The sequence below is a fragment of the Arvicola amphibius genome, chromosome 1, assembly GCF_903992535.2.
Source record: "Arvicola amphibius chromosome 1, mArvAmp1.2, whole genome shotgun sequence".
Classification (NCBI taxonomy): Eukaryota; Metazoa; Chordata; class Mammalia; order Rodentia; family Cricetidae; genus Arvicola; species Arvicola amphibius.
In genome coordinates, this window is record NC_052047.1 from 85,392,882 (window position 1) to 85,418,798 (window position 25,917).

General features: G+C 40.7%; 1 protein-coding gene across 2 annotated transcripts in view; it reads left to right on the forward strand.

The window, feature by feature from the left end:
* Positions 1 to 370: 370 nt before the first annotated feature.
* Xpo1 (exportin 1) overlaps positions 371 to 25,917 on the forward strand; it is a 41,352-nt gene continuing 15,805 nt past the window's right edge. Inside the window, exons 1-9 of one of the 2 annotated variants that reach the window (XM_038330007.1) lie at positions 371 to 1,138; positions 7,469 to 7,600; positions 15,481 to 15,582; positions 18,867 to 18,939; positions 22,889 to 22,950; positions 23,476 to 23,520; positions 25,016 to 25,197; positions 25,398 to 25,446; positions 25,522 to 25,641. In XM_038330007.1, coding sequence (XP_038185935.1) covers positions 7,475 to 7,600; positions 15,481 to 15,582; positions 18,867 to 18,939; positions 22,889 to 22,950; positions 23,476 to 23,520; positions 25,016 to 25,197; positions 25,398 to 25,446; positions 25,522 to 25,641 — 759 coding nt within the window. In that variant the 5' untranslated portion in view covers positions 371 to 1,138; positions 7,469 to 7,474. Of the gene's footprint in view, positions 1,139 to 7,468; positions 7,601 to 15,480; positions 15,583 to 16,442; positions 16,511 to 18,866; positions 18,940 to 22,888; positions 22,951 to 23,475; positions 23,521 to 25,015; positions 25,198 to 25,397; positions 25,447 to 25,521; positions 25,642 to 25,917 lie in introns of those variants that run through there. The other variant, XM_038330016.1, reaches the window with a different exon arrangement.

Consider the following 25,917-nt stretch of genomic DNA (forward strand, 5'->3'; position numbering starts at 1 on the left):
CGCGAGGGGGAAGGGAAGGCGAAGGCGGGCTGCGCTTGACGGACAGCTCACTCCAGCCAATCCTCCTGGCGGCTTCTCCGCTTTCTTCTGTGCTGGGCTCTGTTCTACGTCCCACCTTCTCTTCCTCCTCCCCCCCCACCCCTCCGCCTCACTCCTCTGCGTCCCGCCCCGCCTCCCCTCCCCCACTCTGCGGGCAAATCACTGCTGGAAAGAGGCGGGGGCCGAAGCGGCAGGCTCGTGTGGAGCCTTGAGGCGGAATTGACGGGCGCTCGGACCAATAGGAGGTAGGCTGGTGGCGCGGCTGTGGCCGGGTCCGACCAATGGGCGCGCGGCCTGGGGGCGGAGGCCCAGGTTCCAAACGCTCCGCGGCGCCATGGGCTGAAAACTCAACCGAGATGGAATCTCCCAGTCTGAACCGGTTTCAACCGGTTCCGAGTTTGAGGCACTAGGAGGAGGGGGAGAAGCGGCTGCAGCGGCCGCGGCAGGAGCAGCGGGAGCTTCAGCATCAGCAAGAGCAACAGTAGCTACAGCCCCGGCGGCCGTGCCTGTTCCAGCCTTTGCTGCAGCAGTCGTGCAACCATCCCGAGGGGGAGGGGGGAGCCACCAGCCGCCGAGGAGCACGCGAAAGGGGGAAAGTTTAGGCGAGCCCGGGTGGGGGGGCCCGGCGCCGGAGCGGCGTGAGCGAGGGAGCCCTGTGTGGTAGGGGGAGCCGGACTGCAACTGGCGGCAGAGCGGCCCCGGCCGTACGGACTCGCGCTGCTGCTCCCGCCGCCGCCGCCGCCTGTGGCTGGAGGGTCCTGGGCTCTGTCTCCCGGACTGGCCCGCTCCCCTCCCCCTTTCTTCCCTCCCCAGCCGGGCGGGAGCATTTATTCCTCGGATTAATTCCCCTTTTTGGTGGGGCGCGTGTGTGTGTGCGTGCGCGCGTGTGTGTGCGTGAGTGTGTGTTGGGTGGAGTTGTCCCTGGAATAGTAAATATTGAGCTTTTTTTTTGCCCTTCTCTCCGTTTTTTAATTTCTTATTTTTTTAAAGGTGGGAAAATTGTGAAACCCACCTTGATCTCCTCCCCTCTCCCTCCTCCCCACCTTCCCTCGCCCCAAGCCCGGACAAGGAAGGAAGAAGCAGTTGGCTGAATTTCTGGGTAAGTCGGCCGTGTGCTCGGGGCCGAGGGTCGGGCGGCGGCGCGGCCGGCGTGAGGCGAGGCGGGCGGGCGGGCGGGCGGGCGCGGGGCCCTCGGCGGAGCCTGCGATTGAATGGAAGCGCTTCTGTCGATGGAGGCGGGGAGGCGGCCTCGGGAGGGGAGCGCTTGCTGGGTCATTGGCGTGTGCGGGTGGCGGTGGAGGAAGGCGAAGAGCGTGGTAGTGAGGTAGAGCCCCTGCGTGTGGGTGGAAGGGCTTCCCCAGTCCAAAGGGCTGGCTAGAGTTGGGGTGATTTCAGGAACGTCTCTGTAAATTATTAGGAGTGGAAGTTTCCAGAAATATTTAGTGCAGCAGCATTGAAACGTCCGCCTGCATCACGTGGCCCCTCGGTGGAGAGCTTGGGATGGGGGAGGGAGGGGCTACCGAGTCCCTTCTAGTGGGGAAACTCGAAAGCCTTGTGGGTGGTTTTTTTGTTGTTGTTTTGTAGTGAGACAAGAAGTAGGGAAGATGAGTTAAAAATTTTTTTCGGGGGTCAGTGAGTGGGGTTCTGTGTTAGGGTTTTTTTTTTTTTTCACCGTCCGGGGCTTGTGTGTCTTGGTAGTGGAATCATTTACTGCTGGCCATCAACTGTGAATGATGCCCTCCTAAATACTCCTTCTAGTCCCTTGAGTTTGGGGTGGAGAAGAGGAAGTGGTGGTAGTAGAGGATGCACTAAATACTCGCCGAGGCGGGACCTCGGATCACTCAGAGGACATGCTGCATAGAGAATGGGGCGGTGAACTTAAGGCGCCGGGTCTGAATGCCTCCTCCGAGTATGGGCGGGGTGAGTGCGTGCTCCTGTGAGCTATAGTTAGAAGTGCTGAGAGTCGTTCGGGTGGGAAGCCAAGGGAGGGCGGGCCTTCCTAGTGAGGCGTGTTTCTTACTGAATGAAGCAGGCGGTTGCCCACACGCCGAAGTAACAGTCTTTTGTAGCGTCTTTTTTCTGACCTAATGTGAAGTTACCTCCAAGCTTTGGTTAGGATTTTCAGATTTTTGGGTGGCAACTGGTAGGTAGTGTGTCGGCTGCTTGAGGTGACATTGAAGAGATATCAGCAGTCACTTGTTAGAGTCAGAGCTTTGGTGGATGGTTCCCCGTAGTACGCAGTCCAGCGAGTGGAATTTAGGATTAGGGAACACCAACAAAAAAGGGTGTTTCTGGTGAATGCTCTCCCTCCATGGCTGTTTACTTAGTGCATGGTCTTCGCCTGGTAGTGGAAAGAATGTTTTGGAAGCTGTTTGATTTGGGCTGCTAAAGGTACTTGGCATTGACCACAAAGCAGCCATTTCTGGGTTACCTATAGTTGAAGAGAATAGGTTGGTCATTTGGAAGATGACTGGGTAGTTCTGAGGATGGCTAACATCTGTATTTAAGTATCTCCCTCCCCCCCCCCCAGTCTAGCATCGGAACTCTTAAAGATGACCAGCTTGAAAATGAAACTTGAGGGGCACTTTGACTAATAATTATTTCGTGTAAATTGTGGTAGTGTCGAGAAAAAGTTAATTGCAACTTTTAACCATAAAATCGAAAATTCTGTTTTACTCTATTATGGCCCTTGAAGGTAGTGGAAACATAGTTCTTTGTTTATGGAATTTATTTCTCTTGTATATTAGTATTTAGATCTTATTGAGGTACTATCTCGCTGTGTACCCCAGTCTGGCCTTGGTGCTTTCACCTCCTCTGAGGTTACAGATGTGTTTGCCCATTCAATTCTCATAGGGTTTTTTTTTTTGTTTTTGGTTTTTTGTTGTTGTTTTGTGGTTTGAGCCTCATATAGATGAAGCTGCTGGCCTGCCTTTCACCTTCCAAGAGCTTAGTTGCTGGCACCGTGTTTCTTTAGTTTACATTAATGTATTTTTAAGTGTGTCTTTATCAGTGTGACAGTGTTTGGACACTTAGAGTGCTCGGTTTTCTTGTGGATGCCTGCATGACAGAAGAGGGCATCAGTTCCTATTATTGATGGTTGCTGGGAATTGAACTCCCTCTCAAAGAGCAACCAGTGTTCTTAACCACTGAGTCATCTCCAGCCTGAAGGCTTGGACTTTTTAGAAGGAGTTTGAATAGGGATAGGCAGTTCTTTTTTTTTAATATTTATTTATTTATTATGTATACAATATTCTGTCTGTGTGTATATCTGCAGGCCAGAAGAGGGCACCAGACCCCTTTATAGATGGTCGTAAGCCACCATGTGGTTGCTGGGAATTGAACTCAGGATCTCTGGAAGAGCAGTCAATGCTCTTAACCTCTGAGCCATCTCTCCAGCCCCCAATAGGCAGTTCTTGAACCTGTTACCCTCCTCTTGCCTTTATCTGTTACAGTAGTATGCTGGGTTCATCCTCTGGACTTCTGTTAGTCTTGGCCTAATTATTAATTATTTGAGACAGGGTTTCATAGTTGAGGCTGGCCTCAAACTCTGCAGGTGAGGATGGGCTGGATCTTCTGATTCTCAAGAGTAGTGGGGTTGCAGATACATGTCGTAACTACCCCTGGTTCCAAACCCAGAGCTTCATGCATAGTGGAACACTACTGAGCCAAGCCAACTAATTTATATCTCAATAAAACCTTCAGCACCACGGATAAATGTGCAATTAAATAATGGAAAGAAATAAAATGTAGAAACTGCTGACCTTATGTGTTTTGAGACAGGTCTTACTCTGTAGCCTTGGCTGGGATGAAAGCTGTGGGTGACCACACCTGGCCTTGTTCTTCATTCAGGATCTCTGCAGTCCAAGATGTCCTGAATTTACATCTCCACTTTCACCTCCTAGGAACTGGAATATAGGACTAAACCACCAAGCCCTGCTTGTATAGGTTTCAAACTGCTATTTTCAAAAAGGGGGTGAGGGTTTGGACTGAATGGCTCAGCAGAGGACCCAGCACCCATTCTGGGTGGCCCATAATAACTGTCACTGTAGCTCAGGTGGAATCTGGCCTCTGCAGACAGCTACACTCAGGTGCACATGCCCACACAAACACATACAGAACTAAAAAATAATATCTTAAAAACATCTTTTCTTACCTTGTTGTTCAAAACCTGTAATCAAATATGTTATTCATTTCCTGGTCCTGGAAGGTTTCCAAACACTGCTAAAAGGTGTCATGGATACTTAAGGTATTCTCCTTAAATGCTATGCAGAGTTGTTTTGTTTTACTTTCATTTTATGTACATTGGTGTTTTGCCTGTAGATAAATCTGTGAGAATTGTTAGATCTTAAAGTTATAGACAGTTGTTAGCTGCCATGTGGGGCTGGGATTTGAACCCAGGTCCTTTCAAAGAATAGCAAGTGCTCTTAACCACTTACCCATCTCTTTAGCCCCTGCAAAATTTAACTTTGAGCTAGAAACTAGGTGTGGTGGCTCACACCTATAGTCGTGGTGTCTGGAAGTTGAGGCAGAATTGCCTTATAAGTGATCATAGGCAGCTCTCTACTTCTAAGAGGATTCTACTGCTGAGGCACTGATACAAGCCAGGCCTGTAATCCCAGGCTGATTTGGGTCTGCGACAGAGGATGGCAAGTTCCAGTGTTTCTTGTGCTACAGTGAGTTCAGTGCCAGCCAGCAACTGGGAAAGACTCTATCTGAAGATAAAACCAAGGGGTGGGGAGAAATAGCTCAGTGTGGCATGCTGGGACTAACATTTACAAGGTTTAACACCACAGAAACAAAAAGTTGGCAGTATATTTTGTTTGCTTGTGTGCACTCAAAAGGTCAGTTTGTGGAGGTCAGGTCTTTATTGTGGAAGGGGGATCCCTTGGATTGAACTCTGGTTATTTGGCTGCAAGTACATTAGCCTCTGAGCCATCTTGCCAGCCCCTGTTATCCAGAATTAGAATACTTTTTCTGTTGCCTTACTTATTTTTGTTTGTGGGCAGTGTTCATTACATGGTTCTGGTTGTCCTGGAATTGTCTATGTAGACCAGGCTTCACAGAGCTTCACCTGCCTCTGACCCCCTAGCTTTCCTTTCATTTCACCAAAGTACAGGCTTAGGTTTAATTTTTTGTTTGTTTTAGACAAGATTTTGTTTTAGACAAAGAATTTACTGTTTTTCTTGGGTTGACCTCCCATGTAGGAGGAGGTATGGTCCTCTGACCTAAACCTAATGCTTGGAGATTAGAGGCATGAACCACAATGCTCCTCTCCCCTGGCTAGTTCTGCAAAGCCAGTGCCACTAAGGATTGACTGGTTAAATCTGTAGTGCTATACATTTCAGTGGGATAGTCAGAATTCCTTATAATCAGGGGAGCAACCTTAGCTTTACCACCACCAACCCTTTATTTTTTATTTTATTTTTATTTTTTTATTGATATTTATTGAGCTTTACTTTTTTTCTCTGTTCCCCTCCCTGCCTCTCCCCTTCCCCTTCACTCCTCCCCCAAGGTCCCCATGCTCCCAATTTACTCAGGAGATCTTGTCTTTTTATGCTTTCTACTTCCCATGTAGAAAGTCTCTCTTAGTGTCTGCATTGTTGTGTAAATTCTCTGGGATTGTGATTTGTAGTCTGGCTTTCTTTGCTTTATGTTTAAAAACCACCTATGAGTTAGTACATGTGATAATTGTCTGGGTTACCTCACTCAAAATAATGTTTTCTAGCTCCATCCATTTTCCTGCAAAATTCAAGCTGTCATTTTTTTTCTGCTGTGTAGTACTCCATTGTGTAAATGTGCCACATTTTTCTTATCCATTCTTTGATCAAGGGGCATTTAGGTTGTTTTCAGGTTCTGGCTATGACAAACAAAGCTGCTATGAACATAGTTGAGCACATGTCCTTGTGGCACAATTGAGCATCCTTTGGTCTTACTGGGTCTTGAGGAAGGTTGCTTCCTAATTTTCTGAGAAATCGCCACACTGACATCCAAAGGGGTTGTACCAGCTTGCATTCCCACCAGCAATGCAGAAGTGTTCCCTTTTCCCCACAACCAGTCTATATTTTTATTTTTTTGTTTGTTGTTTGAGACAGGGTCTTACTCCATAGTCCAGGCTAATTTTGGAGGATCCGTGCTTGGTTTTCATAGTGTGTTTTTTCCTCTTGATGTGTATGCTTGAAGATTTTGATTTTTGGTTTTTGATACAGGATTTCTCTGTGTAGCTCTGGCACTTGCTTTGTAGACCAGGCTGACTTGAACTCACAGAACCTCCTGCTTCTGCATCTGAGCGCTGGGATTTTCTCCTGGCACTTGTCAGTGTAGCCAGGTTAGTTTCATATTAGAGACTTTGTCTCAATCTTCTAGTGCTGGTATTATATGCATATGATATATACTATGCTTTTGATGTGGATGGAAAGTAGTAATGTATTTGAGTGGTTTGAATGTAGAAAATAAATTCTGTAGGGGTTAAGGGTATTGGGTTCTAATATATGTTAGACTGATTCTTAGCACTACTGTGTACAATACAAAATAAATATTTTAACACTATGCTGTATGAGATGCTTATACTAAGTTATTCAAAAGAATCACATAGGATTTCTTTTAATCCTTAAAATCATGTTTAAAATTTGAAATAACTTTTATGAGGGCTGGGCATAAAGGTGGTAGAGGGCTTGCCTAGCCTGCCTTCCCTAGCACTCGGTAAAACAGGAACTGGAGAAGGGGGTGGTAGTAGAAGTTCAAGGTTGGGAAGTAGTGGTGCACACCTTTAGTTCCCAGCACTCTGGGAGACAATGGCAGGCCAACTTCTGTGACTTTCAGGACAGCCTGCTCTACAAAGTGATTTCCAGGACATCCGAGGAAGAAATCGCAATCTTTCTCTCTCTCTCTCTCTCTCTATCTCTCTCTCTATCTGACACACACACACAAACATACAGAGTTAAGTTCAAGGTCATTTGTTGGCCACGTGGAGTTTCAGGTGAGCCAGGCCTAGAGACCACGATACAAAAACTGGAAAAGTCAGACAAGCAGGAACCCATAGGTAACTGGTTGGTCATGGTCACACACTTCTGTAGTCCCCGCACTTGGGAGACTGGTGTCTTAGATGGTGAATCCTTGTCTGCCCTCCATACTCACACCCTTACCCCCCAAAAGGATTCTGGAATTATGATGGATTCACCTGAAAATTAGATTGGCATAATTTTATAAATGTAAGTGGGAAATGTAACTAGGAAAGTTGAATGGGCTTATTTATTAATGCAGTTATAGAGTGGCTTAATAATTTTGTTACTTTTACTAGTTTCATAATAATTAGGTAAAAATATCTGTATTCTAAGTGTTTGTGTGAATAGTGCTGAAGTAAAATTACTCGGATAGATCGTGTGCTAGCTGATGTCTAAACTTCTTAAGTAACTGCACCTTTTTTTTCCAGTAATCTATGCCAGCAATTATGACAATGTTAGCAGACCATGCAGCTCGTCAGCTGCTTGATTTCAGCCAAAAACTGGATATCAACCTCTTAGACAATGTGGTGAATTGCTTATACCATGGAGAAGGAGCCCAGGTAATGTAGATTATTAAAACTTTATGAAGTTATTAAAATGTAACAAAGTAGTTGAGTTTTTCTTCCTTTTTATAAAATGTATTCTATAGTTTATATAAATTTGGAGTTATTTACTAATGAGAATCAGTCTGGGAAAAGTATTATTAGACGTGGTCAAGAAGGAAACTTACGAATAGACTTGTCTTTTTTTTTTAATATATATTTTATTTTTTCTTTTGAGACAGTCTTAACTGTAAACCAGGCTGGCCCCAACTCAACAGAGATCTGCTCATATGTAGGTGTGAGGGCTAAAGGGTTAAAGATATTTGCCACCAATCCCAGCTTTTGTTGTTGTTGTTGTTTTATTTCCTAGGTTTTTTGAGACAGGTCTGGCCTCGAACTTTAAGAGATCTACTTGCCTCTGTCTTTGGAATGCTGATAATATTTATTGTGTTTAAGTGGGTGTGGGGGTGCCCTTAAAAAACTGGAACTGGAGTTAAAGGCAGTTTTGAGCCACCCAATTATAGATGGTAGAAACTGAATTTTAGAACTGTTGAAACATCTCTCCAGCCACTTATGAGTTTTTACCTCCAAGCAATTTAATCATAAATAAAATAAAATGGTGGTACACGCCTTTCGTCCCAGTACTCAGGAGGCAGAGGCAGGTGGATCTGAGTTCCAGGACAGCCAGGGCTACACAGAGAAAGTATGTCTTGAAAAACAAAACAAAAAATGGATAAAATGAAATAGAACCCATTGTTAGTTCTTTGTTAGTTATTAAAATGTATTTGCACTTGGTATAGTAATGTATACTTGTAACCCTAATACAAAAAATGCTTATTAATATCTTTATATGGTTAATGTATTTGGAGTTAAGTCATTTTGGTTTTGATGGATATGGGTGTTTTGCCTGTATGTTTGTGTATCATTTTATTCCTAGTACTCACAGAGAACAGATGGTGGTATCAGATTCATTTGGACTAGAGTTAGACATTGATCCATCATGTGGTGCTGGGAATTAAACTCAGAACTTCTGGAAGAGCATACTCTTAACAGCAAGCTTTGTTTTCAAGACAGGATTTCTCTGTGTAGTTCTGGCTGTCCTGGAGCTCAGATCTGCCTACCTCTGCTTCCCAAGTGCTAGGATTAAAGATGTATCCCACCACTGCCTGGCTTAATGTCCTATTTTTAGTAGAGGTTTTAATGTTTGAGTGTTTGTGCAGTTGCTTATGTGGAAGTCAGGGAACTACTTGGTTCTGTCCTATGGATTCTGGTGGTAAGATTCAGATTGGACAGATTTGGCCACTAGCCATCTGGCTGATATCTACTACCAGTTTTTAAACATTGAAATTTCAGGTGTTTCAAATGTTTATCTGAAATTCGTTAAGAGCTAGATGTGGTGCACTCCTTTAATTCAGAGAGACAGAGGCAGGAAGATCTCTTTGAGTTTGAGATGGCCTCAATCTACATAGTGGGTTCCAGACAATATGAATTTTTTTCATTTAATTTTGTGTTGTTGCAAAAGAAGTCCTGTTAGTGAAGTTAATTATCTCACAGTAAGCTATATTTTGATGATTTAAGACTTAATTATAATATAGGTGTTTGTTCATGGTCCTGTCACTTGTAAGGCAGAGGCAGGAGGATCTTGGGTTTGAACAGAACAGTTTTGAGTAAAGTTCTATGCAATTGGCCTCCCGATGTATAAACAACCTGAATTAGTCCCTAGGGCCTGCCTGGTAAAAGGAGAGAACCCACTTTGGAAAGTTAATTGTCTTCTGATTTAAATGTTCTGAAATTAGCCAAAAAGATCCTTTTATAATAAAAGTTGACCATGGTGGAACATGGTTTTTTATTTTTGTTGTTGGGTGATTTTATTTGTTTGTTTGTTGTTTTTGGGTGGGTGTGTGTGTGTGTTTCAATTTTGGCACTAGGGAGACAGGAGGATTAGGAATTAAAGACCAGTGTCTTGTGCATGCCAGGTTCAGAAACTATCTCAAACATGCTTTTGACCCCAAAGTCTTGTAACATGACAACATCTAACAGTGCAAATATTGTTTCCAAACATCTGATTTCTTGGACAATTTCTGTTGGAAGTTAATTGTGTTTTGTGTGTTTTTATGAGGGTGGAGAGTGGCGGGGGTGTTGACAGGGTCTCACTGTGTAGTCCTAGCTGTCCTGGGACTCACTGTATAGACGAGGCTGTCCTGGAACTCCCAAGGTACTCAGCAAGTCTGGCTTGTTAAGATATTTTTGTCTGACCTTGGGTACTATCATACAGTTTATAAACTTTATAAAGAGAGCTTAAGGGAGGGCTGGAGAGTTGGCTCAGCAGTTAGGAAAAAGAGCACGTTGCTCTTGAAGAGGACCTAAGGTTGGTGCCCAGCACCTACATGGTAATTCATTAACAACCTTGAACTCTAGTTCTAGGGGATCTGATGCCTCCTTCTGACCTCTGAGGGCACAAGGCATGAGAGTGGTATTTATTTATACATGTAGGCAAAACACACATAAACATAAAATAAAACTTAAAAATCTAAAAATTTTAGTACTTAAAAACAAATGAGCAGAGATGAAAATTTGCCATGGGTTTTTTTAAAGAGAAATTTATTTTACATGTATGAATGGTTTTGTACGTGCCTATATACATGTATGAACCATGTGTATCCCTAAGACAAGTTACAAAGGATTGTTAGCTACTGTGTTGGTAGGTGCTAGTAGTAGCTATAGTGCTTTTAACTGCTGAACCATCTCTGCAGTGCTATGCCCCTGCCTCTTATGTTTTGAGACAAGATTTTCTGTGGGTGTTAACTGGCTTGAACTTCTGTAGCCCAGACTGGCCTAACGCTTCTAAGTACAGAGATTTAAAAGCAGCTGGACTGTGGCAACACATACCCTTAATCCTGAACAGAAGGCAGAGACAGGCAGATCTCTGAGTTCAAGGCTAACCTGGTCTACAAAGTGAGTACCAGGATGGCTGGGGCAACAAAGAAACCCTGTTTTGAAAAAGAAAGAAAAGGTAGAAGCAGGGGCATCAGAGTTGAAGGCTAGCCTGAATCTCATGATAACTTAACTGCAACAGAAATGCTTGTCATTTTTTGGTTTTGTTTTGTCTTCTAGACAGGCTTTATCTTTTTAACAGCTCTGACAATCCTGAAACTCATTTTGTAGACCAGACTGCCTTTGAATTCATCCACCTGTCTCTGCCTCTCTGGGATTAAAGGCTTGACTCACCACTAGTCCCAGCATAAGTCTTTTTGTTTATGAGAGCAATAGGCTAGCTTTTTCTAAGTGAATGACTTTATTTCCAGTAACAAGCTGACAGGTCACGTGTAGAAAATGTAATCTATCACATGACTTGACTCTTTTTTTTTTTTTTTTTTTTAAATAATGGGATCTTATACCATAGTATAGTGTGAGAATAGACTACAAATGTAGCTCTGGGTGACCTCGAACATCTGGTTCTTCTGTTTCCACCTCCAGAATGCTAGGGTTACAGTGACGTGACACCATGCCAGGTTTATGCAGTGCTGGGACTGAACCCAGGGCTTCTGCCATAAGCATTCCACCAACTGAGCATTACCTCCAACATTTTATTATCTTTTTAGGAGGCAAACTTGGAAGATTGCTTTAAGTTGCTCTTGAATTCATGATCTTCTGCCTCCACCTGCAGTAGTGAGATTGCACGCAAACGTTGTTTATCGTGCTCTCCTTTGTTAATTCATTAATTTCTTCATAGATTCCCTAGCTGTATCCTTAAAACTCCATGTACAAAATGTTGCCTATATTACGAGATTTTGGAAGATTAGTGATAAAGTTTATAAAGGACCTGTTTCAGACATTCTGGTTAAAAAGAAAGGTATTATTTAAGTCACTTAGTGGTATTTAGATCTTTATAATCTCAGCTCTGAACACTGAGGATGCCTATGTAACTTAGTAAGATCTGTCTCATAGTTTAGAAAAATCTGAAAATATTAATTCAGTGACATGAGACTTTTGGTTCAAACCCCAGTGTTGTAGAAATGGAAAAGGAAAGATACATTTTGGCGTGTATTCTCAGGAAAAAGATTTAATCCTGGTTTGATTTGATCATTTGTTTGCTTCATTCTTGTAATAGGTGGATAAATAATGTAAAATAAAATTTATGCACTTTGGGATATGGATCCTAGCTCGTAATAAGAATTGTTTAAATGACTTACCTTTGATAGGCTGCTGGTACGAACGCACCGTTCATACCCTTGTCAGTGCTGTGCACAATGCAATTAGCTATCCTTGTGAGGTGTCCCATGTAACCATGCCCTGTCTTCCCTCCTAGGACAGAAGTAGGTTGGTCACTAGGGACAGGCCTAAAAAGTTACATGTCTGTTTCTCTTTCTCTCCTTTTTCTGACAGTTTATGTAGCTCTGGCTGGCCTGCAACTTGCATTGTAAGACCATAAACTCGAATCAATGTGCCTCTGCTTGTGTGTGCTGGCATTTTAGGTAGATACCATTGTGCCCAGCAACACAAAATATATTTTTCAAAATAAATGGTCAGAACCACGATTTTTTTTTTGTAGCATGAAATAATTTATATACAGAACTTTTGCCTATATGGGGATTTTGGTAAGATTGTTAAACTGTGATGGTTGGAGACTGAAGTGTTGTCCTAGCAGCCAAGAACATGTGCTGCTCTCCAGAGAACTGAGTGGTTCAGAGCACCCACTTTCTGCAGATCCCACATTGGAAACTCCAGTCCCTGAGGGAATCCTGTGCCCCCTTTCTGGTATTCACTGGTTACTGCACTAAATGCAGCCCCCCCCCCCATATACACATAATTTTAAAAGTACTAAAATATTAGGTATTTTTCTATTTTTAGCCAGTTAGCCCAAAGGAAAAGAGTGAAGAGTGGGTGTGTTTTCCAATGTTGTGTTCTGTTGGTTATTTTGAACTCTTCTATTGCTAAGGAGTAGAAATGCTTTTGCTTTTACTAGAAATTTGCTTTTACCGTCCCTCTTTTTGTTACTGTTTTGTTTAAACCTTTTTGAGATTTTAGGGTAATAGAAATCTATTAAAAGAAAAATGGGAAATAGGGCAAAATAAAGAAGAAAACTATGGTACAAATAGTGCTGTTAACTTGGAAGCGTGAGGTTATAACCAGTAGCAAAGCACATGTTATCTGTGGGGGTTGGAACCAAAGGTTATAATGTGGAAAGTGTTCCCCTGTGCAGTGCTCTGCACATCAAATGACCTGACTCACCTGAAGCTGGTGTGACTCCGGAAGGAGACTGAGGCAAGTAGACCTTGAGTTCAGGCTGTCCTAAAGAGCTGGCAGTAGTAGGACCAAGTAAGTTTTACTAGGTAAAGATTCACGATATGTACTGTTTTGTTACAAGTTCACACTCTAGTTATTCTCAGGGAGAACATTAAGATAGACACTACCCAATGCTGGGTGAGGTGGAGGTCATCTGTAACCTTAGGCAGAAGCAAGAGGATTGTTGCAGCTTCCCGGCCAGTGAAACTATGCCTCAATAACAACTAAATAAGCTTTGGTTCTAGATAAGTCATATTCCTTTATTTTTCATAGTTTTTCTTAGGACAGGCAGATGTATACCTTCTTAGTAAGTAAGTCCCTTGACAAAATAAATGGGAAATGTACGTAAGTGGCTGGGCACCATGGTATATCTACCTGTAATTCCAGTACTCTGGAGAGTGAGGATCTACAGGGACAATGTCAACATAGGCTACGCAGCTAGACAGACCTTGCCTTGAAAAACAAAACAAGGGCCTGGCATTGGTGGCTAATGCCTTTAATCCCAGTACTCAGGAAGCAGAAGCAGGCGCATCTCTGAGTTCAAGGCCAGTGTGATCTTCATAGCAAGTTCCAGGTCAGGCTCCAAAGCTACAGAGAAGCCCTGCCTCGAAAAACCAAAAAAAGGGGGTGGGGGTGTTTGTTGTTCTAGACTACCCAGGTTCAGTCCCCAGCACCCGCTTGGAAGCTCACAGTCATCTATAGCAGTTAGAGAGGATCTGCTGCTCTCTGCTGGCATCAGGCACACAGTATGCTTGTGTCACACATAGACAAAACACTCAAATACCTTACCAACAAATAAAACCTTCAATTTTGCCTAACTTCTAACCCAAGATCTTCATGGTACTACCGATATAGGTAACTGAGTTCTTCCTAATTCCACAATTGCTTTTGGGTGAGTTTTAGAACTACAGTGTCTGTTGTGTATATTTCTAAAAGGATGGTGTGTGTGCATGTGCCCTCAGGCTAGAAGATGTACCTAGAGTTAGAGGCAGTTGTGAGCTGCCTAATATGGATGGTGGCAACTGAACCTGTAACCTCTAAACCATCTCCCCAGATGCTAAAAAGTGGTTTTGGTTGTTTTTGTTTTGTTTTTCAAGACTGAGTTTAACAGCTCTGGCTGTCCTGAAACTCACTCTATAGACAAGGCTAAGAGCACTAGTTGTTTTTCCAGAGGACCCAGGTTCAATTTTCAGCTCTTACATGGTGGCTCCCAACTACCCCAGGGATCCGAAGCACTCTTCTGGTCTTTACACTACATGCACTTAGTACCCGGCAAAATGATTTCATGTAGCTTGGATTCCTGATTACTATGTGTACACCCCCCCCCCCCCAATTTCTAGGATTACTGTTGTGTGCATTTTGCTTGGTTTCAAAAGTATATATTGATTAGTAAGATCATAATAAATATGGTTATGGTTATGTTTGCTTACTTCAAAATAAACCCCTTCCCTTTCTTTTTCCCATTTCTTGAAGCAAAGTCTGTCCCTGTGTGGTTCGGGCTGGCAGTCTTTTTTGCTTTAGCCTTTTTTGTTGTAGATTAATTTTTACTTTATTTGCCTTTTGAATGCTGGAATACAGGTTAATACCACAATGCCTGTCTCATGCATATAGATTTGTAGAAATGGAGGAAGGATCCAGTTTAGCTACAAAATAACAAAGTCAAAAAATGTGAAAAGATTAAGTTCTCAGTAGACTACAAACTTTGGTGAAATGTATTATGAAAATGGCTTACTGTTAAACCAAAGAAACTAGACATAGTAATGTTTACATGGATAGATCTTTAAAACCGCATTAAATGCAAAAGACAAATTGCAGAAGACATTACATATTCTCTTTATTTGAAACTCAGCCCAGGATGGACTCAGAACCCACAGATCCTCTGCTGCTCCTGCTTTCCTTTTGTGATATTAGACAGTGAATCTGGGGCCTTGTTTTATTTTAAACTTGTGTTTTGACACATAGTTCTTACCAAACCCCTCCTTAATTTAATGCAGTTTCAGTTTAATAAGCCAGATTTGTGAAAAAGGCTGATGTATTTCAAATAAATCCTTCCCTCTCCCTCACCTTTCTTAAAATCCCTCCTCTCCCCCTTTCCTTATAAAGTTTCTGTAGCTTTGGCTGTCTCTGAACTCAGAAAGCCATGTATCTCAGTATTAGAGATAACTTGCAGACATGCCCCGTGACTTTTAAAAAAAAAAAAAGAAGAAAGAAAGAAAAAGGTGTGTATCTTTTGTGTGTGTGAATTTGAAGGTCAGAAGACAGCCTGCAGGAGCTGATTCTCTACCATATGGGTTCTGGGGATGAAATATGTGCCATCAGGCTTGGTAGTAATGCCTTTACTTAATGAGTGCTCTCCAGGGAATGAGCTCATACATGGAGTGGTAACTAGAGAACTAGGGAATCTTACCTTAGCCTAACCTCCTAAGTACTTGGGATTACACCCTGTACCCCAAAGCCTGATGAGCTTCTACTTCTGGAATAGTTCATCTCTCAGCTGCTTTCAGGAGGTGGAAGTATCACTGTGCTGCTAAGTTTGTGCCTTTCTCTGTACTTTACATTTTAATGAGTTCTGAAGAGCACAGAAGCTTAATTCTTTTTGTATAATGTTTTAGCAAAGAATGGCTCAAGAAGTACTGACACATTTAAAGGAACATCCTGATGCTTGGACGCGCGTCGACACAATATTGGAGTTTTCGCAGAACATGAACACGAAAGTAAGCAAGTGGTGGTTTTAAAAATTTGTTATTCTTTTCTTCCAGTCATAAACTTTGAGGAAGGTATCTCATTTTTAGTATTAGCATTTGTTACCAAATCATTTTATATTGCTAACTAATTTCAAAATTATTCTAGACCTTAGAATTAATTCTTGCAAATAGTCCTAAGAATTATGGATGAAGTTTTTGTAATTGGGACTAGGGTGCAAGGTGTTTTTTTTTTTCCTTTTGGGGGTGGGAGTTTTTTTAGAGCATGTATATAGGTCTTAGTAGTATACGTTTTAAAAGTTATTCAGAGATGAGACTTGACAAATTATTTTGGGCAAGTAATCAATATAATACAGGTTAGGCACCATCAACACCCAGTAAGTGTGGACAGCTTAAAACCCTACTCCATGGTACCAGTGTTTTCAATGAGACAGCACTCAGTTCTTATTTGCAATTGAAAATGTTATAACTCAGGGCTTTTTTTTTCTTGAGTTTGAACAGAAGGGTTGATCAAAATGTGTTTTGACTGTTTAATGCTTGATGATTCACGCTTCTCTTTAAACGCCTTAAAGTAATAAAATACCATGGCATTCTGTTTAATACACAAAAGGCTTCTACTTGATATACATTGTGTTAAAACAGAAAATAGCCGTGTGCACATCTGTTTATGAAATCAGAGTGTGTTAGTTAACAGTTTAAAAATATTAATTAGTTTTGACATCTTGGTAAATTTTAAGGCAAAAATACAGCCCAGAACTTCCTCAAAGTGCTAACCTTAAGTAACATAACAGTGTTTGCCTGTTTGCTTGCCTGGTAAATTTTGCTTTTTATACTGACAGACATTACTAATGTTTAAGTTGATTTATCAACAGTATTTTTAAAAACTCAAATTTGTCTTGTGAAAAATGAGATGATTAGAGGAACAGAAAGAAAGCAACAGGTAAAGAATTCTTCAATTTACATAAATTACAAATGATTTGGTGCTAAATTTATGCACTATGACATTTGGCTTTTATGCAATCATTTTTTTTTCTTTAAAGATGTTAACACTACCTGATATTAATCATAATGTTCCATTATGTTGATTGCTTGTAATAGGAAGAAAAGGGGTGTCTTCCTGTGCAACTACACAGCTAGGCTTTGACGGCAGGCCTCCACAAGGTCTACCCTTTTGATTCCCTTTAACTGAATTCTGTTCATCAATTGTTTTTGTTTTATGGGTGGTGGGAGGGGAAGGGGGACTCAATGCATAAAATAAGTATTTCTAAGGGCTCAGAAATTTCTGCCATAGGGATCATTTCATGCGTTTGCTTTTTCATGTAGTCTTTGCTGTTATCTGTCCCTCATCTTCATAGCTCAGCAGTGGATAACTCAAGTTCTGAGATTTAAAGTAGAAGTAGGTGTTTAATTTTTTGTTTTTTTAAAGACTGGCTGTCACTTCGCATTTATGAAGAAAATTATTTTCCCAAAGGAACACAAATTCTCTTTCCAAGTTTCATACACAGTTGTTTTTGATGAGGCGAGGCTAGAGCTTAGACTGTAGGACGGACACAGCGTGTGCGTCCTTTGACCACGCATGTGGGATGCTTCTATTGGGCTCCCTTCCTCAGCCTCTTTGTTAAGGAGCTGATCCTACTTTTGTAATTGTAGAAATGACTGGAGCTAGTAAATCAATACAGTATAACAAGAATGTTAGTAAAGGGTGAGTAAATTAATAAATATGATAGTAATGGAAGAGGGTATTTTCAATTGAGAAATAAAAATTAGGTCAAGTATATCTTAAATGACTTTTTTTTAAGTCTGACTATGTTGTTTAGTTCGTTGGTGCTTTGTAGTCTTTTTAATTATTAGCAAGAGGACATTCTGTAGCACAGTGGTGTTCTGCCTTGATTTTTTTTCTTTTTTCTTTGGGTTCTTTAGGGAAATAGTTTTTATGCTAACTTAGAGAAACTTTTGTCTTTTGTATGCATATGAGCACCCGCTTTCTGCAACTAATGACCAGGATAGTGAGCTTCACTACTGCTGATTGTGACATTTAGGTTCTTAATGTCAGAATTTGTTTTGGCCTTGTTCTTATTTTAGAAGACTTTAAGGAATGTTCTGCAAATGTAGATAGAGTTTGGGTAGAGATTACAGAGAAATTATTTTTGTAAGGTATAAAATATTAAAGTGAGAGAAAACAGCAAAAACATTTGAACACAGTGTAGTTTGGGACAGTCTATATTGTGCTTTGACTAAAATGAGCATTTATATGATCCCTTTGGTTGAAATACTAATGCTCCTATTATTGTGTAAATGACTAACAATTTTAAAGATGAACTCTTATTCTCAGCCAAAACTTGCAATCTGAGGCTATGTCTGTGTGAATGAGTTTACCTTTCAGGTATTACAGCCAGTTCTTAGAATCCCTAATTCTTGAGGTGAAACAAAATGCATTTTGGTTCCTTTTCTTCCTCCTGCCTATTTATACTAATTGGTAATAATAATAATGACCAATAATAATTTAGGTAATAAATCTTAGAGTATTATAAATTCTCAAATGTTGACTATTGTCCATAATCAGCAGAAGGGATAAAATGGATTCAAAGTGGTCTCTGTTATTTCACTTTTTCACATATGTAGTTACAGCTTCCATGTTTATAAAGGGATACCTGAAAGGTAGACACAGATTGCAACATGCATTTGTATTTTATTTTGACTGTGCACAAAAGTTTATCTTTAAATTAGTAGAAATAGAAAGTGCATAAGGGTGGGGCTAGAATTGAAAATGAACCTGTGGGTTTGTCTTGCTGCTCGTTAAGTAACACACCAGAGACGCTTACACTTGTGTAGAAAGTTACCTGTGGCAACACTTCGTGTATGGCTGCAAGCTTGGAGCTCCTAGAGGAGAACAGGAAGCTTGACAGCATTCAAGTTACTAAATTTAGGAGCCTGGTTGTGTTAATAATACAAGCCTATGAGCAGTCTTATGCTGAGAATTCATATCTGGCTGTTATTTTTCCTTCTACAGATAAGCCCATTTGGCTGCTAACGGGCTTTTTATTTGGTTCTTCCTGGTGTGAGCATGTATAAACAGCAGGACGTTACGTAGAGTAGCAAACAGTAAAATGAGGAAAATGCATGAAATTTCAGCTTATGGGTGAATAGATCCTTGTTTAATATGTGTAATTAAACTTGATAGCATAATGTTTTTGAAATATTAGCTATAAATGTGTGTCTGTCCATTTGTGAGCCCTGAAAGAAAGGTCCTAGTCCTATGACAAGATACTCACATAATTCTGTTCTCCAATTTTCAGTATTATGGACTACAAATTCTGGAAAATGTGATAAAAACAAGGTGGAAGATTCTTCCAAGGAACCAGTGTGAAGGTAGGAAAACAATTCAATTTTGGGTCATGACACTCTTACAGTTGAGTTTATTAATGTTGCATGGCAGGATTTTGTGTAGGGAAAGAGGAGTTGGCTATTTTTTAGAGGAAAGAGGCAACCATCACTTTGAGCAAACCTTGATTAGAAAATAAAAGATTATGCACACGGTTGGGCAGGGTGATAAAACCCCCTTAGTTCTGGAACTCAGGAGGCAGAGGCAGGTGGAACTTGGTAAATTTGAGGATCAGCCTAGTCTACAGAGTGAGTTCTAGTACAGCCAGAGCTATGTGGAGAGACCCTGTCAAGACAGAAGGGTAGGAAAGAATGCATGGACATAAATAAATACCAGGCTGAGAATGAAGAACTGAAGTAGAGTGTTTGCCTAGTATTTGGAAGTGGGAGTCACTGGGCCATCCTCAGTTTCACATGCATACCAAATTAGTACATACCACTTGAGCTACTTTGGGGCACAGCTTGAATTTGAATGTTTTAAGATCATGAGACAAGTAACCAAAAATATTGTTCATGTTTAGCAGCTTGATTGCATTAAGAGTGGAAAGCATCAAATCAGGGCTTTTTACCTTGCTATTTCTGAGGTTGCTTTTTATGTTTTGGTGCTGGAGGTCTTAGTGATTCTGAAACCTCCTAAGTTAGTGATGGGAACTGAGCACAGGTCCTCTGTAAAAATAGTAAGTGTTCTTACCCTTGAGTCATCCATCTTTCTAGCCCTGTTCCTTTTTATTTAGATGGCGTCCTCTGTAGTTCAGGTTGTTTTGTAGGTAAGGATGGTTTGAATTTTTGGTTCTCTTGCTTCCATCTAAGGACTGGGTTACAGGCTTGAGCTACCGTAGCTTTGTGAGTACTGATCAGATTCAGGACTTTAGACAAGCACTCTATCAACTGAATTATCTTTGCCCTCAAATTTGATTGAGAATGAACAAGAACTCACCGTGTGTAGCCAGGTGTCATCATACTTGGCTGAAGTTTAAGTTTTAAAAGAAATATTTCTTAGTATTTTAAAATAGTAATTAAGTTTACTGTTTTGCACTTTTAAAACTTTATATATATAAATTTTATTTTCGGGCAGGGGTATATTTTTAACATGTAAGGAACTTATGAAATTAATGGTAAAATTATCAGAAACTCAGAGAACAATGAGTATAATGTAAACAAGCCAAGTATGGTGGTTCATATCTTTAATCTCAGCAGTGGGGAGGCAGAGCAGGTAGATCTCAACTGGAAACCAGCCAGGGCTATAAAGTATTGAATTTTGAAAATATAATATAGGACTGGAGCACAGGTTGGACAATTTTGAGCACTTGCCAAGGACTTGTTCGGTTTCTGGTATGTATAGACAGTGGGTGGGTGACTCAGACTCCAGTTCCAGGGGATCCAGTGCCCTCTTCTGGCCTCTGAAGGTACTTTGAACTCATGTATACATTTAGGCAAACACATGCTCTCATATGGCAGAAAAGAGCTTTGTTGTCTGATGTGCTAAGAACCAAACTCGGGTCCACTTCTAACTGCTACTCCATCTCTCCACCCTCTAAAAAGCCATTTTAATAATGAGAAAGGCATTACAAAATATGGGACAAAAGATGTAAAATATGTTATAAATTTTCTGCATTGCTATGATGTTCATTTAGCCTGGGGCCAAAAAATAACATCTGTATGTTTTGTGGTTTTATGTATTAATGATTATTAAGTTAGTGATTTGCTAGTAATGACTGAATTATTTTTCAGGTTAATAGGGTTTTCTCCATTCATTTCTTTATATTAAGTGCTGTTTTGAGAAACTAGCCCAAGGAGACCAAGAAGTTCTTATGCTCTCTCCTCCCTCTACCCTCAGCACCATCTCCTCCCTTAAAAGTCCCTTTTCCACATTGACACCATTGTTTGTGACTCACTGAGTTAATCTTGGGCTAGCCAATGAATATGGGTGGAGCTGTCATTGGAGCCTCATGGGCTCAACCCATGAAGTTCAAGACAATGACTCCTCCCCCCAGCAACAATCAGTGGCCAGTACCTTTTTGTTTAGTTGGATTTGTATGCATGAAAGTGAAGGTTAAGACAAAAACAAAAGACCAAATAAAAGTAGATTTTTTTTTTTTATTATTATTAAATTACAGTTTTAACTGGGTTTCTAGCACACCTTATTCCAGCTGCTCCAGTACAGCCAGGACTGCACACCTGAGACCCTCTCTCAGGACAAAAGGAAAAAAACATAAACATCTTATTTTTAAATTAAAAGTTTTGTTTTTGATTCACCAATCCCACCACCATTATCTTCCCCCTTCCCAAGGTAGACAGTCAATCCCATAGCACAAGGTCATTCTTTTTCTTCCTTTCCTTTTCTTTCCTTTTCTTTTCTGTTTTGAAACAGGGTTTGTCCGTAGCTTGGAGCCTGTTCAGGAACTTGTTCTGTAGACCAGGCTGGTCTCAAACTCACAGAGATCCTCCTTCCTCTGTATGAGTGCACCACCACTTACAAATAGTGGAGGCTAGCCTGAACTTAAAACCCTGTCTCAGAGACTAGAGGCAGAGAGTGAAACAAAGTAAGAGTGACTTATCCCAGAACTTGGGAAACCGGTGCGGAAAGATCATCAAATTCAAGATTAGCTCAGTATACAACATTTATAAGACTAGTTAGAGATCCTTGAAGATAACTTTGGAGGTAGAAGCAGAAGGGTGAGTTTTAGGCCAGTCTAGACTGCAAGAAACACTGTGATTCACTTACTAGGCAGAAGTCAAAGTGATTATTTTAAGACCCTCCCCCCTAAAAAAAAGGGAATAAATGCTAAAAACAGTAAGTAATTCTCTGGAGAAAATGTACCTACAGTTTTAAATGATATGCATTTTATTCACAAGATATATATCAGTTGCAAAGGAAAGATCCTGAATTGGAGATGACCTAGCAATTGCAAAACTTGCTATACTTGGAGAGGTTCTAAGTTCAGTTCCCAGCATCCATATTACCTGTAACTCTGGTCATCTAATCTCACTGAGCATTCGCACACAGGAAATAGACAATCACGGACACACGTGAATAACAATGTAAAGATGAAAAATGTGTAATTTAGTCATGCCCTTACCTACTCCCAGGACTTTGGGGGCAGGATCAAAAGTTCAAGTATGTATAGTTCAGTGTTTATAAGATTGATATGGTGTTAGATGGGCATAGTAGTGCATGTGTATGATCTTACTACAAAAGAATAAATGGGATTTAGGAGGATGATAGCTTATTGTTAGCCTGGGACTGCTGGGTTCTGATTTTTCCCTTATTTGGTTTTGATTTCCCTCCCACCCCTCAAGACAGGGTTTTCTTGTGTGTCTTTGGGTGTTTTGGAACTTGCTGTGTAGGGAAGGTTGGCCTCAAACTCAGATTCGTGTGCCTCTGGCACTGAATGCTGGGATTTAAGGTGTATACCACCACCACTCTGCTTGATTCTGATTTTTCAAAGCTTAAAAAGTTCAAAAGTATAGAAAGCATGGTATGTTAGGCAAGTGTGCTACAACTGAACTACATCTAGAGTCCTAATTGACACTCTTTGAAATTGCCAGCACCTGTGAAGGATTTGGAGCCTAAAACTGGTTACTCTGCCCTCTCCTGGATCCTGAATGTTTGTTAGCCTGGTGTAAAAGTATGATTTTCTTAAGTTGAGTCACATTCTGGCCAGGTGGTGGAGGCTAACTAACACCTTTAATTCTAGCAATCAGGAGGCAGAGTCAGGCAAATCTGAGTTCTAGGACAGCCAGATATCACAAGGATACCTTGTCTTTAAAAACAAACAAACAACCCAGGAAAAATAATGTCACCTTCTAGTTCAGGGTGTTGTGATAGTTCCTTTGCCTCAGGCTCTGAAGTGATGGATTATGGGCATAAGTCACCATGCCTATCTTTTTAAAAAGTTTAATTTTTTAATACATTTTATATATACTTTTTTAATAGGAATAAAAAAATATGTTGTTGGCCTCATTATCAAGACATCTTCTGACCCAGCTTGTGTAGAGGTAAGAAAATTCTTTTGAAAATTATTAATTTTTAAACTTTATTTTCTTTGTGTGCACATTTTCTTTTGACACACATGGGAATGCCCAAGTAGCATAACCTGAGTGTGGTGATCAGAGAATACTAGGGAGGTAGTTAGTGCTCCCCTTCTTCGACCCTGTCGTCTGGAGACTGAACTCAGTTGTTTACAATGTAAGCCTCAGAGATTGATGTTAAGTATGCAGTGAATAAACCACCTAGGTACTATTTGAAGTTAGAGGGCAACTTTTGGTAGTGGTTCTCTTATACCATATAGGCCCAGAGAATTGGAACTCGGGTTGTCAGGCTTGGTAGCAGTTGGCTTTTCATGCTGAGCCACCTCCAAGGTCCCCAAAGAATGTGTTCAAGAAAGAAACATTTAAATGTTAGTCTACTTTTAATAGTCATAAAAACATATTTATAGTAGACCTATGATTATCTCTTTTCCTTATGTTTGTGCTGTATGTTTTAGGCACTTATTTAACCTGACCCCTTTTCTCTTTTCCTAGAAAGAAAAGGTGTATATTGGGAAGTTAAATATGATTCTTGTTCAGGTAAGCTTTCTAATAACCATCTTCCTAGGAAAAATTAAATGATTGTTAACACTTAACGTTTCAAACTTCCTCTGTTCCTAGATATCTTTATAAAAATATTTGTATTTTTAACTTTGTGTAGGTGTGTGTGAAGGAGTGTATGTGTCTGTGTCTTCCAGTGGGTATGTGCATGCCAATGAAGGTGCCCACAATGGCCAGTGGCATTTGAAATGCCTAGACCTAGAATTACAGATGGTTGTTATTGACATGGGCTTTGGGAACTGTGCCTCTCCTGAGACAAGGTTTCCTTGTAATAGTTCTGGCTGTCCTGGAACTTGACTTTTAGACTAGGCTGACCTCAAACTCAGAGATCTGCCTGCCTCTGCTTTTTAAATTCTGGGATTAAAGGTGTGTACCACCACACCCAACCTGAGGTCAGTTCTGTTTTTGTTTTTGTTTGTTTGTTTTGGTCTTTTTGTTGTTGTTTTTGTTTTTTGAGGCAAAGTTTCTCTGTAGCTTTGGAGCCCGTCCTGGAACTAGCTCTGTAGACCAGGCTGGCCTCGAACTGACAGAGATGGCCTGCCTCTTCCTCCGGAGTGCTGGGATTAAAGGCGTGCGTCACCACCGCCCGGCCAGGAGCTCATTTCTTTAGTTAACATCTGTTATGAGCCTGTGGTGGTAAGAATCAACAACTATCTTAAGACTTCAGTTATATGGCTTTAGTGTAAATTGGACTGCATACTGGAGTTGGATTCCTACCTAGACTCTTTGCCTGATGCTGTGCTTTTCCCTTCCATGTGGCTGGTCCAGTTCCAATTTATATATCCTTTTCTGGAATTAGGCCTCCTAGTTAGATACAGTATCGACCTGTTTTCTTTACTGACCCCCCAACAGGTCACTCATTTGTAGAATGCTTGGAATATTCTTGGTTATGACAGTATTCAGACTTCAGAATTTTAATTTCATTAGGAATTTTCATTAGTAGAAAATTCATTCCCAGCTTGTGCTGTCTACTTCAAGCTTGTAAAATGTCCACACCCTACTGTAATTCAAGAACAAGGAAGGGCTCAGTGGCATCAATTTAATTTGGAGCCCCAATTCAACTTCACTGCATTAGCAAATTTTAGATAATATAAGAACTAGATTATATCCAACAGAAAATGTCTTTTCTTAGTTTTAGAGTAGCAGGGATTGATTCCAGGGGCCCATACTAGATGAGCATTCTCGTTAGCTCCTAAATCTGTCTACTTAACCTCACCCTTTATCATTTAATTAGATTTTAAATGTTCTACCAGGCATATATTAATATTCATACATACTACAGCCATATTTAACCATCAGGGTGATTGAGTGGGTCTGTGAGTATTGAAGCACCATTTTTTGTGTTTGTGTGGTACTGAGAATGACATGTTTCTGCCTTAATAAAACGGGTAAAGTGAATAATATTTACTCTGGCTTTGAAATTGTCTTGTCTTTGTCAAATGAAGTGAAATGGACATTTCATCTTCACTTTTAGATACTTAAGCAAGAGTGGCCTAAGCACTGGCCAACATTTATCAGTGACATTGTTGGAGCAAGTAGGACCAGTGAAAGTCTATGTCAAAATAACATGGTGATTCTTAAACTCTTGAGTGAAGAAGTGTTTGATTTCTCTAGTGGACAGATAACCCAAGTGAAAGCAAAGCATTTAAAAGACAGGCAAGTAATTTTGTTTTAAATTATCTTGTGCTGTATGGAGCTCTATGTGTAAAAGTGTTTGAGTGTGGTCAGCAAGTTTTAAATTACTTGGGAGTGTGTGCACAAGGAGATGTCAAGTGTTCTCCGTCACTCTCCATCAGCTCTGCTTGAAACCAGGATTTGTCTTTACTCTTTCCTAAATCTTTTTTTTTTCTCCTTAGCATGTGCAATGAGTTCTCACAAATATTTCAGCTCTGTCAGTTTGTGATGGTAAGTGGTTTCAATTTTCTTCTTTCTGAAATAGAGTGAGAGTAAAGTATATTTATGATATGCTTGCCTTTGCAGGAAAATTCCCAAAATGCTCCCCTTGTACATGCAACCTTAGAAACACTGCTAAGATTTCTGAACTGGATTCCACTGGGATACATCTTTGAGACCAAGTTAATCAGCACATTAATTTACAAGGTAAAGCCAGTACACTTCAATTTTGTGTCTGGATAGGTATAAAGATTTTTATATAAATAGTAATTGTTTGAAATGATTCTTTAAATCCTGGTTTTTTGTTTTTTGTTTTAAACTTAGACATAGTGGTATATATGTATGTAATACAGTACTGCAGGGTCAGAAGTAGGAAGTCTTTTATTTTTTACTACATCTCTGTTAGTTTTGTGTGAATGTATGTGGGGATGGATATGTGTGGGGGTCAAAGGACAATTTGTTTGAGAGTTGATGCCCTCTGCC